We start from the raw sequence: 13,365 nt of genomic DNA, 5'->3' as shown, positions 1-13,365 counted from the left end.
TCTATCAATCTCAACCTGCCACTTCAGAGAAAACAATCCAAGTTTGTTATCAAGTCTGTATCTGAGCTGTTTTGTAACCAACCCCCAATATGTTCCATGAAGTCTAATGTTAGAAGACGCCATCATTGATAATCTGGCTCATTTTATAAACTGGCTAACAATTGGAAACTTCTACTCTGACTATGATGGATGTGAAATTACTATTTTATGGTGCATCTCATACATAGTGGATGGGAAATAACTGTTTTATGGTGCATCTCATACATAGCAATAATATATTTATTGAGATTATTTTGCTCGAGGATTGAATAGAAAATGAAAAATCTATTCTTTGTAAAAAATGTGCCTTTATTTGTTTAGACTTTTTAAAATCTCATTCTATGGCTGATTGTAGAATACTCTCTTTTTTTCCACTTTATTAATTCTAAAGAAAAAATCAAGGGGATGAAGCTACCAGGTTTGTTGATTTCTTTCACTTTTTCACTTTCTGTATTTGATTTATGAAAATATATAAAATGTGCTTAAAGGAAAACCGTTAGTTACAGAAGACAGGGTTAATTTGGTAATCTTAAGATTGTCTCTGATTTTTAATATCTAAAACAAATAGGTTTCATGTATTAGGAGTCAATCATGTACAATATGGAAGACTCATAAAGTCAATGTGATCTAAAAATTCAGCCTGCAATTATATTGTTATGAGTCCTGCTTATATAGTAAGTTTCATTTGTCCAAACTCGATTCCATTGATATTTTAATTGTTGAATATTTCCATTTGAAAGTGATAAAGGTCTTCCCGGCAGAGTATTGTTAACAAATCCTGCCTGTTGATTATGAGTAAGAAATGGTGACTTGAAACAAAACACTGTAGTCATTGCCCATTAACCTCACAGCCCATAAACGCATCTGTTGTGCAACAATGATCATTGTTACCTACATTGACAGGGAAGGTAGGTGGGAAGGATAGTCCATGGAAGAACAAAGCAACAGTACTGACTAATAACCTAATACATATCAGGAAACAGGTATAGAAGTGTGAAAATGCACACCACCAGATTCAGGGACAGTTTCTTCCCACTTGTTATCAGGCAACTGAATTATCCTACCACAACCAGAGAGAAGTGCTGGACTACTATCTACCTCTTTAACGCCGACCCTCGCTACCTCCCCGATTCCTCTGACTATCGCCACAAAAACGGGACCTACTCACCTCGCCGCTTCACCGGGACCGTCGAACCTCTCCGCTTCACCTGGACCGCCGACCCTCTCCGTTTCACCGGGACCGCCGACCCTCTCCGCTTCACCGGGATTGCCGAACCTCGCTGCCTCACCGGGCCGCCGAATCTCACAGCCTCACCGGGATTGCCGACCCTCTCCGCTTCACCGGGATTGCCGAACCTCTCCGCTTCACCGGGACTGCAGATCCAATCCGCTTCACCGGGATTGCCGAACCTCGCTGCCTCACCGGGCCGCCGAATCTCACAGCCTCACCGGGCCCGCCGAACCTCGCCGCCTCACCGGCCATCCGCTGACCAGGATCTCCTACGCTTCGCCCACTGACCCGAACTCCACTCCCCGCGGGCCTCCACCATCAACTTTACCGACCCTCGCCACTCCACCGATCTCCAACAGGCCACAGCCGTCACCTTACCTGAGTCATAGGCTCAACACCGGGCCTGAAGTCTGCACGCTGCAGGCTCTGACATCACGGGGTCTAACTGTGCTGGGTCCTAGTGCTCACCCCCCAACACAGGGAACCTCAGTGGTTGTTCCACTGGGTCTTCCCCTTCTCCCTCAAACCATGTGACCCTAGCTCTTCCCCACCCACACTATAGTCCTCATACCCCTTTCCTCCCTGACCACCCACCACCCCCCTACCAGACATCGCCTCGGCCTCCATCCACTCACCTGCCTTCCTCCGGCCCCAACCCCCATCCTTGTGTTCACCATCCCCCCTGACATCCCCCTCTCTGATAACGAACGGTCTGTCCTCAGCAGAGGCCTCACCTTTGTTCCCCTCCGTCCCCACCTCAATGAGTTCCGCCCCAGCCACGATGTGGAGTTCTTCCGTCGCCTCCGCTTCAAAGCATTTTTCGATGGGAAGGAGTCCTCGCCCCCCAGTGTTGACCCCTTCTCTCATCTCCAATGGACCCCCTCCTCTTGGACTCCCCCTCATGGCCCTCTACCGGCTTTAGACCTTTGTATGTTAAACTACCAGCGGGCCATCAACCGCCTCAACTTCTTCACTCCCCTTTCTCACTGTAACCTCTTCCCCCCCCCCCCCCCCCCCCCCCGCAACAAACCAGACTGGGTGATCAAACCTGCCAACAAGGGAGATGCCGTGGTAGTCTGGCGCGCTGATCTCTACAAGTCTGAGGCCACGCGCCAACACTCCGACACCTCCTCCTACTTATCCTTGGACCATGACCCCACAGACGAGCACCAGGCCACTATCTCTAACACTATCACTGACTTTATCACTTCCGGCTCCCTGCCCTCCCAAGCCTCCAACCTCATCGTTCCCCAGCCCCGCACGGCCTGATTTTACCTTCTCCCCAAAATCCACAAACCTGGCTGTCCTGGCAGAACCATTGTTTCTGCCTGTTCGTGTCCCATCAAACTCATTTCCACATACCTCGACTCCATCCATGTTAAATCCCTCCTTACCTATGTTCAAAACACCTCACACGCTTTTCGTCTACTCCATGACTTCCATTTTCCTGGCTCCCATTCCCTCATCATCACCACGGATGTCCAGTCACTCTACACCTCCCTCCCCACCAGGAGGGTCTTAAAGCCCTCCGTTTCTTCCTTGACTGCGTAACCAACCAATCCCTGTCTATTGATACTCTGCTCCACCTAGCGGAGCCGGCCCTTACCCTTAACAACTATTCATTTGACTCCTCCCATTTCCTCCAAATACAAGGCGTAGCTATAGGCACGCGCATGGGCCCAAGCTATGCCTGCCTCTTTATAGGGTACATCGAACGGCCCTATCCCCAAATTCTACCTCCGCTTCATTGACGACTGCATTGGTGCTACCTCTTGCACCCATGCAGAGCTCACTGACTTCATTCATTTCACCACTAACTTCCATCCGGCACTCAAATACCTGGACCATTTCCCACATTTCCCTACCATTTCTAGACCTCACTATCTCCATCGCAGGTGATAGACAACTGACTGACATCTACTATAAACCCACTGACTCCCATGGCTATCTGGACTACACTTCTTCCGACCCTGCTTCCTGTAAGGACTCTATCTCCTACTCCCAATTCCTCCGTCTACGTAGCATCTGCACCCAGGATGAGGTGTTCCACGCCAGGGTTTCGGAGATGTCCTCATTCTTCAGGGAACGGGGGTTCCCCTTTTCTACTATAGATGAGGCTCTCACCAGGGTCTCTTCCATACCCCGTAACTCTGCTCTCGCTCCCCATCCCCCCACTCGTAACAAGGGCAGGGTCCCCCTTGTCCTCACCTTCCACCCTGCCAGCCGTCGCATACTACAAATAATCCTCCGACATTTTTGCCACCTCCAAAGGGATCCCACCACTGGCCACATCTCCCCATCTCCTCCCCAGAGACCGCTCCCTCCATAACTCCCTGATCAATTTGTTCCTTCCCACCCAAACCACCCCCTCTCCTGGCACTTTCCCGTACAACCGCAGGAAATACTACACTTGTCACTTTACCTCTCCCCTTGACTCCATTCAAGGACCCAAGCAGTATTTCCAGGTGCGGCAGAGATATACCTGCACCTCCTCTAACCTCATCTATTGCATCCGCTGCTCTAGGTGTCAGCTGCTCTACATTGGCGAGACCAAGCGTAGACTTGGCGATCGCTTCGCCCAACACCTCCGCTCGGTTCGCAATAACCAACCTGATCTCCCGGTGGCTCAGCACTTCAACTCCCCCTCACATTCCGAAACCGACCTTTCTGTCCTGGGCCTCCTCCATGGCCAGAGTGAGTCCACCGCAAATTGGAGGAGCAGCACCTCATATTTCGCTTGTGTAGTTTACACCCGAGTGGTATGAACATTGACTTCTCCAATTTCATGTAGTCCCTGCTTTCTCCTCCAGTTCGCAGCTCTCCCTCAGCCCACGGGCTCCGCCTCTTCCTTTCTTATCCCCCCCCCCCCCCCCCCCCACCCTCACATCAGTGAAGAAGGGTCTTGACTGGAAACGTTGCCTATTTCCTTCGCTCCATAGATGCTGCCTCACCTGCTGAGTTTCTCCAGCATTTTTGTCTGCCATCTACCTCATTGATGTCCTTTGGACCATCCTTGATCGGACTTTGCTGGCTTTACCTTGCACTAAATGCTATTCCCTTATCATGTATCTATACACTGTAAATGGATCGAGCTTCTGCTGACTGGTTAGCACACAACAGAAGCCTTTCACTGTACCTCAGTACACATAACAATAAACTAAATTAAAACTAAACTAAAACAAAATGTGTCATATTTCTCAGATGCTAAGAAGCTTTTAGGTGGGCACATGAATATGCAGCGAATGGAGGGATATGATACATGTGCAGGTAGAAGGGATTATGGGGCGAAGGCAGGAGAATGGGGTTGAGAGGGAAAGATAGATCAGCCATGATTGAATGGCGGGATAGACTTGATGGGCAGAATGGCCTAATTCCGCTCCCAGTACTTATGAACGTGAAAGTTTAATTTGGCAACATATTTGGCACAGACATCATGGACTGAAGGGTCTGGTCCTTTTCTGTATAGTTCTATTATGTAGGTTTTTTGAATTACCCATTCACTGCTATTGGATTAATCTTAAATAACATTAAGCCCTGATAGAACAGTTCATAGATCTAGGATCACCTTGGAATGGAAAGGTAATCCTCAGCTTCTTTATTTTACTGTCCATCCAGGGCCAGGTCACTAAGGTTGTCCATCTGACCAGTTGCCTCTGTCACTCCTCTCTTCCCCGTTCCAACCAACTAAATTTCCTTGAAGGGTTTTCCCTGCCCCAAATTCAACAAGATGTTCCCTTGTTTCTCTCCTCCCTCTCCACATGCACTCGCTAAATTTGCTTTGTCTTTGGCACCCACCATCTGCTCGTGCCACTAGAAAGATGACTAATAATCTTCTCTTCAAGATCACATACTATGAGATGATGTTAATAGTTTTCTCTTTGACAACTTGATCCCACTCCTTCAAATTAGCTGTCATCAAAGAAATCAACCTTTGTTTCTTCTACCCCTGCAAGTTATCGCCCCTTCACTGGGCTCCTTGTGGGAGCCTCCAAATCCATGACTGTTTCTCCTGGAATTGGATGATGATGTTGATGATACGTTACGATGATACTTTATTGACACGTACCTAGGTACAGTGAAATTCTTTGTTCTCCATAAGATCATATCATGTGATAGGAGCAGAATTAAGCCATTCAGCCCATCAATTCTACTCCGCAATTCAATCATGGCTGATCTATCTCCCCTCCTAACCCCATTCGCCTGCCTTCTCCCCATAACCCTTGACACCTGTACTATTCAAGAATCTACCCATCGCTGCCTTAAATATATCCACTGACTTGGCCTCCACAGCCTTCGGTGGCAAAAAATAATCCACTTGCATACAAAGTGCACAAAAGAGTTGCCACAAAGAAGCCGACAAAGTTACAGAAAGTACTCATACCTTCTTCCCCCTTCCTCGGTCCTCCTTAGTTCTCAGCGGCCCCCTCCCCACGATGGTTGAACACCATGGTTGTACCCAGGCACAGCGGCAAAACGCCTCGCTCAAACTCACAAGCAGCATCCAATCAGTCTCGGCTGGTGTTACGTGTCTCTGCTTGCCCTTTGTCATCTCTCTGTAATCTTTTACCATGATTGACCGCACCGTCCTTCTTTAATACCTCTCCACCATTCTCCAGCACTGGAATAATGCTGCAATTGCCCGAGTCCATTCTCATGCATTCTATCGTAGCCAGAGAAGCACTTGCAAAAACTTCTCCTCCCATATATTGTTTCATTAGATGTCTTCCCTATTCCTGTCATAATTCAGGCAATGAAATAGCAACTATTCATGCTCACTGCTGATTTAAAAGATTAACTACTGCCCTTCCCTCATTGAAGGCTCTGGCACATAAGAAATATAATCCCTAGGGCTAATCTGTGACCCCAGGGGTCACTTTTGTTTTGTTAATGATTTGTTTCTTAATTAGTGCGGGTGTCAGAGGTCATGGGAGAAGGCAGGAGAATGGAGTTAGGGGGGAGAGATAGATCAGCCATGATTGAATGGCGGAGTAGACTTGTTGGGCTGAATGGCCTAATTCTGCTCCAATCATTTATGACGTGTGTGCAGCAGGCACAGCAGAGCAGTGGAACTATATCACTGACATGGGCAGTGGGCAGTGGGCATTTCCAATGCCCCCAGCTCTTTGTCCATTGCAATCATCCGACCAACTTTAACCTAATCAGCCGGAATAATCTACAGGGTGGAAGTGATGTCAGCACTAACAACATTCTAATTTCAGAGCGCAGTTTTATAGGTTAAAATCGTTCCCCCAACTCCCTTCTGCTGGCATGGAGCCAAAACTGTGATAAGGTGTCGACTCATTTAAGTTCCTTTTCAAACAGCTTCACTCGGTGTTTACTTATGGACTGCCTTGGGCAGAGTTACCTTCGGTTCATCGTCTGTGGAAAATAAGGAGACTGTCTTAAGATGTCTACACATAGGAATAATTACTGCTTCAATTGTCAAGTAGTACGAGAACATAACTGCAGGTTTATTCATATCTAACAAGAAGGGAAAATAAATGTTAAAAATCAGACTGATCACAGTTGCAATGTTCTTTCAGATACCACGGTTGGACCTGCAGCAATTTTGCTTTGTCTGGTTAAGTCAATACATATTTCTTTCACTTCTAATTTGTACTGACAGATAAGGTATTCCTCAGTCCCGATGACATTTAGGGGAAATTGTTCGACTTGTTTGCTGAAGCAAACATCTTATCTACTCATTGGATAGCTACCGAACAATAAATTAGTGGTGGAATAAGAACATTTGTTTTCCCTATGTTTTCATTGTAGAATAATGGAATATGTTGGTTCATTCATGGTCATACAAATCTAAATTCCCACAGGAAAAGACAGAATAGAACGATAGTCATACAGCGTGGAAACAGGCCCAATCGGACCAACTTGCCCATGCCGAGCAGGATGCCCCATCTCCTCTAGTCCCACCTAGCTGCATTTGACCCATATCCTTCTAAACCTTTCCCATCGTTGTACCTGTCCAAATGTCTTTTAAATATTGTGATAATATGCCCTCAACTACCTCTGGCAGCTCATTACCTCTATCCACCTCTCTTTGTGTGAAAAAGTTACTCCTCAGGTTCCTATTAAAGCTTTCCCTGCTCACATTAAACCTCTGTCCTCTGGTTCTTGATTCCCCTACTCTGTACATTTATCCAATCTATTCCCCTCATGATCTTGTATGCCTCTATAAGATCAGCCCTCATATTCCGCTCCAAGGAATTCAGTCCGAGGCTGCCCAACCTCTACCTATAGCTCAAGCCCTCGAGTTCTGGCTACTGTCCTAGAACATAGAACAGCACAGTACAGGAACAGATCCCTTCAGCCCACAATGTCTATGCCAAATATAATGCAAGGATAAATTAACCTCATCTATGTATACGTAATTCATACCGTTCAATTTTCTGCATATTCATGTGCTTACCAAAAAGCCTCTTACCTAAATGCCACTATGTCTGTATTATAGTCTTTAGAAAGGATTTTTATGCTTTACCCATACCCTATACCTGACTTTACTCAGATAGACACAGACACAATATAAAACAGCTCATAGCTCAGTGGTGAGTCTATCGAACAAGTCAGTTTAATAAAGGCCTTAGCGATGTACATCGGGAAGCAGTGTGAGCAAGCCCAAGCTGCTTCAAAATCCCAAAGTAACTGTAGGATTCTTATACCCTCATGTCACAATGGTTACTTGAGTTGAAATAAACCATCATTAATCAATGTCTCCCCAAAGTTAACTTTAATCTTGCGTTTCTTGTTGTTTAGAAATCTCCTTCCCATATATCTAACATGTATATATCATAAATGTCCAGATTCCCCTCGTAAAAGAGGTAATTTGTTAAACTTTGGGAGACTTCCCTGCTAAACACAGTGACCAAGAGCAGCTGTAATACAAGATTGCAACAGATAAGAATCTAGACTGAACTGCGAAGGACTATCCTCCCCGCTACTGATAAGGAAGCTTGCTTCTCAGCAGAATGTTGCAGCTTCAGCTATTTTAACTACATTCTATCTTGGTCATTTTCCCATCATGCTCCCAGTATATGAGCTCCAGGGTTAACCAAACTGTAACCTACTCATCTTCCTTATAATTCTCAAAATTCCCGGCAACATTGTCCCAGTACTGCAAGCCCCGAGAATGGTGCAAGGAGAAGTACGGATGGGAATAATTACTTGATGGTCGTGATAAGGGAAGTGGCCCATGGTGAAAAAGACGGGAAAATCCATCATCCAGTGAGATGAGGTCCACAAATTGGAGAGAGAAGAAATTTGTTGAAATCTGTGAAAATTAGCAATCATTACATTGGAGGAAGTGTTAAATACTTTCTTCAATGAAGCCATAAGGAATAGGAGTAGAATTATCCCATTTGGCCCATCAAGTCTACTCCACCATTCAATCATGGCTGATCTATCTCTCCCTCCTAACCCCATTCTCCTGCCTTCTCCCATAACCTCTGAAACCTGTACTAATCAAGAATCTATCTATCTCTGCCATAAAAATATCCACCGATTTGGCCTCTACAGCCTTCTGTGGCAAAGAACACCACCCCCTGACTAAATAAATGTCTCCTCACATGTTCCAAAAAGAACATCCTTTAATTCTGAGGCTATGACCTCTAGTTCTAGACTCTCCCATTGAAGGAGCACCTCAACCACTTTCCTACATGAAATGTCAGGGAGACTTTTGGATTGGTAACTCCCTTTAACTGCCGAGTGTCCTGATTTCAAGGTAACCTAGCTGCAACAGTAAACAATGGAAATCTCGGCAGTTCGGGCAGCATGTAAAAGGAGAGAGAATCAAGAGTGACATTTCACCTGAAATGGGTGGAAAAACATGGTTAAAGCAGTTTTAATGCAGGGAAAGTGTGGGGTGCAGAAAGAACAAAAGGAAGGCCTGTGATAGATAGCAAAGAAGAAATGACAAAGGTTGGCAATGCCAGGTAAAAATAACGAACCTATCTCCAATGATGTATTATTAGTAAATCATTCCATTCTTTTTTTTTATCTTGACATTTGTGGGGTTTTTTCTCTTTCTTTCTTACTTCCAATCTGTAAAAAAGAACTAGAAGCAGAATCAAGCCACAATTGATAATATCAATAATGTACGACTGATATACATGAAATGTTTATAATATGTGTTTGCTTTTAATAAAAAATATTATTTAAAAAAAATAACGAAAATCGACTAGCGGGGAAACAAAAGATAGATACAGGGGAGGTGAAAATAGGATTAGTATAATTCATTAGCTGCATCATTAAATTGTAAATTAGACTCTCATTCAAATTGTGTGAGTCCAATTTAAATACATTAATTAAGTGTCTCCACTCCATGGCAGTATTTAATATCCATTGCCATTTTAAAAAGAAAGGTTGTACCCACTTTGGCTGCAAGTACTTTGTCCCCTCTGACCTCAATTCTCACCAACCTTCATTAGCTTTCCATCCTTGGATGCTCTAGCTTCAAAATATTTTCCGCAGGATTACGCATTTACAGGATAATTACAGATGAAGAGAGCGATTTGGCTCATTTCTGCTCATCCATTCTGAATGACATTTGCAGCATCCAGCTGCTTCTTAACTAATATTATCTGGGTTTGCAGCTCCACGTTTGCTTTTATGTTCAAAATAAATCTATTCAATGCTCTATTCAGAGAACACTCCCATTCCTTAATTCTGTAAACTGCCCTCTGCTCTTGCTCTTCCTTTGGCTGCAGAGTGTTCTTGGAATAATAGTGCAAAGAGAAAGGTCGCTTTGCTTCACTATGCCTATTCATTGAATCATTCCACTCTTCTCCTTCCCCATCATCTTGCAAATATCACCTTTTTGAATGTTCATGCAAGTCTATGTTGAAACTTATTACGGAATTTGCCCTCTCACACAGTGCGTTCCAGATAATCATATCAGGTAGCCTTGCTTTTTTTCATACATCAGCTCTGATTAACTGGCACCTTGATCTACATCGGTGGAGGGTGGAACAAGTCGATGACCAAAACGTCACCTATTTCTTTTCTCCAGAGATGCTGCCTGACCCTCTGAGTTAGTCCGGCACTTTGTGTCTGTGCTGTACATCTGTGTCCATTTGTTGTCAAATTTCCCACTACTGGAAATAGTTTCTTCTTTACTTCAAAATTCAGTGCGATTTTCAGCTTCTCAAACAAATCTCTTTTAAAACTTTGGATAGACACAAAATGCTGGGGTAACTTCGAGGGACAGGCAGCATCTCTGGATAGAAGGAATGGGTGATGCTTCGGGTCGAGACTCTTCTTCAGACTGAAGTCATGGGAGAGGGAGATACAGAGATAAGGAAGAATTAGGTGTGAGAACGAGACAAAGGGGATGGAGATCAAGGAATAGGTAGAATAGATCATTGTTAGCTCGGAGAAGGTAACAACAAAGCAAATGAGATAAAGTGTAATCGGAGACAGTCAGACTGGTCGGAGAACTGGGAAGAGGAAGGGATCGAGAGAGAGGGAAAGCAAGGGTTACTAGAAGTTAGAGAAGTCAATATACCGCTGAGGTGTAAGCATCCCAAGGGAAATATGAGGTGATGCTCCTCTAATTTGCGCTGGGCCTCACTCTTACAATGGAGGAGGCCCAGGACAGAAAGGTCAGTGTGGGAATCGGTGGGGGAGTTAAAGTGTTTAGCAACCGAGGGATCGGGTAGGTTTAGGCAGACTGAATGGAGGTGTTCAGCGAAACGATCGCCGAGCCTACGCTAGGTCTCGCCGATATACAGGAGTCCACACCTGGAACAGCGGATATAGTAGATGAGGTTGGAGGAGGTGCAAGTGAACCTCTGCCTCACCCGAAAAGATTGTTGGGGTCCTTGGACGGAGTTAAGGATGGAGGTATAAAGACAGGTGTTGCATATCCTGCAGTTGCAGGGAAAAGTATCTGGGGAGGGGGTAGTTTGGGTGGAAAGGGACGAGTTAACCATGGAATTTCAGAGGGAATGTTCTTTGCAGAAAGCGGAAAGCGGTAAAGGGTGGAGACGGTAAGATGTGGCTAGTGGTGGGATCCCATAGGTGGGGAAAATATCAGAGGATTGTGTGCTGTATGCGACGGCTGATGGGGTCGAAGGTGAGGACTAGGCAAGTCCCTGGTATGACTGTGGGGAGGTGGAGCAAGAACGAAGCTGTAGATATTGAGGAGACCCTAGTGAGGGCCTCATCGATGGTGGAAGAGGGGAGCCCCTGTTCCCTAAAGAATGAGGACATCTCTGACTCAGTCACTTAGGCCTGGTGGGTTGGCAGTTCAGTCACTCACGGCTGGTGGGCTGGCAGCTGACTCACTCACGGATGGTGGGCTGGTCGCAGACTTACTCATTGCTGGTGGGCTGGCAGTTGACTCACTCGCGGATGGTGGGATGGCAGTTGACTCACTCACAGCTGGTGGGCTCACACACATACACCCTCTATCACACACACACACACACACACACACACACACACACACACACACACACACACACACACTCCATCTCACACACACACACCCCATCTCACACACACACTCATACACACCCTCCATCACACACACACACACCCTACATCTCACACACACACCCACCATCTCACACACTCACACCATCCATCACACACTCTCACACACTTGTACACAACATATATATGACAGTAAAACTATCTTGAATCTACTCACGCGGTTGAACGCGCCCTCTCCCCTGAGCGCGACATTCAGTTAAAGCAGCACAGTGCAGACCAATCCTTCAATTCAGTTCAAGCAGCACAGTGCAGACCAACCCTTCGATTCAGTCCGGGCAGACCAACCCGGAGGTGGCTGCGCTGCCCTAACAGCTGCGACTCACCTGCAGTCGGTCTGTTTTTTCTTTTTTTTTGTTTTCTTTTTTCCTGTTTTGGTTAATTTTAGTTTGTTAGTATGTGTGGGGGGGGATGCGACCTTTTCCTTCGGGGGGATGCGTCATTTTCTTGTCGTATCCCCGTCTCCGTCTCCGTCTGCGCTGAGGCCTAATGGCGGAGCTGGCGGCCTCCAACTGGGACCGACCTCGAGGCTCCGGAGGCAGAGCCAGCCAGGACTTACCAACGCAAGGCTGGCCGACTTCGGGGCTTTGGCGGCGTTCCAGCGGCGGCGACCTGACTTCAGGGCTGTGGCGGCGTTCCTGGACTGGAGGGCGGCAGCTTCGGCAGCTTCGACTGCCCCGGGCTGCGGAGTTTGAACCGGCCCGTTCACAGGGCTTGGATTCAGCCACGGGATTGACTTACTTACCATCACCTGGCGGGGTCACAACATCGGAAGCCTGGATCGCCTCAGCGCAGAGGGAGAGCAAGGAGGGAAGAGTCAAGGACTTTAAGACTTTTGCCTTCCATCACAGTGAGGAGGTGCCTGGTGGACTCACTGCGGTGGATGTTAAATCTGTGTTTATTGTGTGTTTTTGTTATTTTATTCCATGTTGTGACTGCAAGGCATAAAATTTCGTTCAGACTGAAAGGTCTGAATGACAATAAAGGATACCTGTACTTGTACTTGTACTCAATTCAGTTCAAGCAGCACAGTGCAGCCCAACTCTTCAATTCAGTTCAAGCAGCACAGTGCAGACCAACCATTCAATTCAGTTCAAGCAGCACAGTGCAGACCAACCATTCAAAACATGCACAGTGCAGACTCACAGTGCAGTTCACTCACGGCATAGACTCACAGTTCTGGACTCAACACTCACTCATGGTCTTCTGGGGTGACTGACTCACATCCAGCCTCCGGGGCTTTATGCTCCTGGCCCCCCGAAGGGGCGCTACCTTCATCATGGTGACTGACAGGCGAGAAGACCAATCTGCTGATCTCAAGATTTTTTAAACATTGATAACTTTTTTATTATTTCATCGATCGGAAAAAAACTTGAGTCAGTTGGAGGAGAGGAGGACGGTGAGTGAAGATGGTGAAAAATGGTGAAGATGGTGAAAAAATCATCGTTATATAGGGTAGCTTTTTTTCTAAAATTTATTTACAACATAGTCAGGAAGTGGTCAAGATGAGACTTTTAGTAATAGTATAGATGTTTTTTAGTTCTTTGCTCTTGGGGAACAACAGTGTCGTTAGTCTTTTATCTCTGGGTAGC

General features: G+C 46.1%; 1 protein-coding gene across 1 annotated transcript in view; it reads left to right on the top strand.

Annotated features, from left to right (window-relative positions):
• kcnq3 (potassium voltage-gated channel subfamily Q member 3) overlaps nt 1-13,365 on the top strand; it is a 333,849-nt gene that overhangs the window by 291,508 nt on the left and 28,976 nt on the right. The window contains exon 9 of the mRNA XM_033019667.1: nt 431-457. Within this exon, the coding sequence (XP_032875558.1) occupies nt 431-457 (27 nt within the window). The remainder of the gene's footprint in view (nt 1-430; nt 458-13,365) is intronic.

This window comes from Amblyraja radiata, chromosome 4 (assembly GCF_010909765.2).
Source record: "Amblyraja radiata isolate CabotCenter1 chromosome 4, sAmbRad1.1.pri, whole genome shotgun sequence".
Taxonomy (NCBI): domain Eukaryota; kingdom Metazoa; phylum Chordata; class Chondrichthyes; order Rajiformes; family Rajidae; genus Amblyraja; species Amblyraja radiata.
The sequence above is the reverse complement of the archived record's forward strand: the minus strand, read 5'-3'. Positions and strand labels throughout refer to the sequence as shown.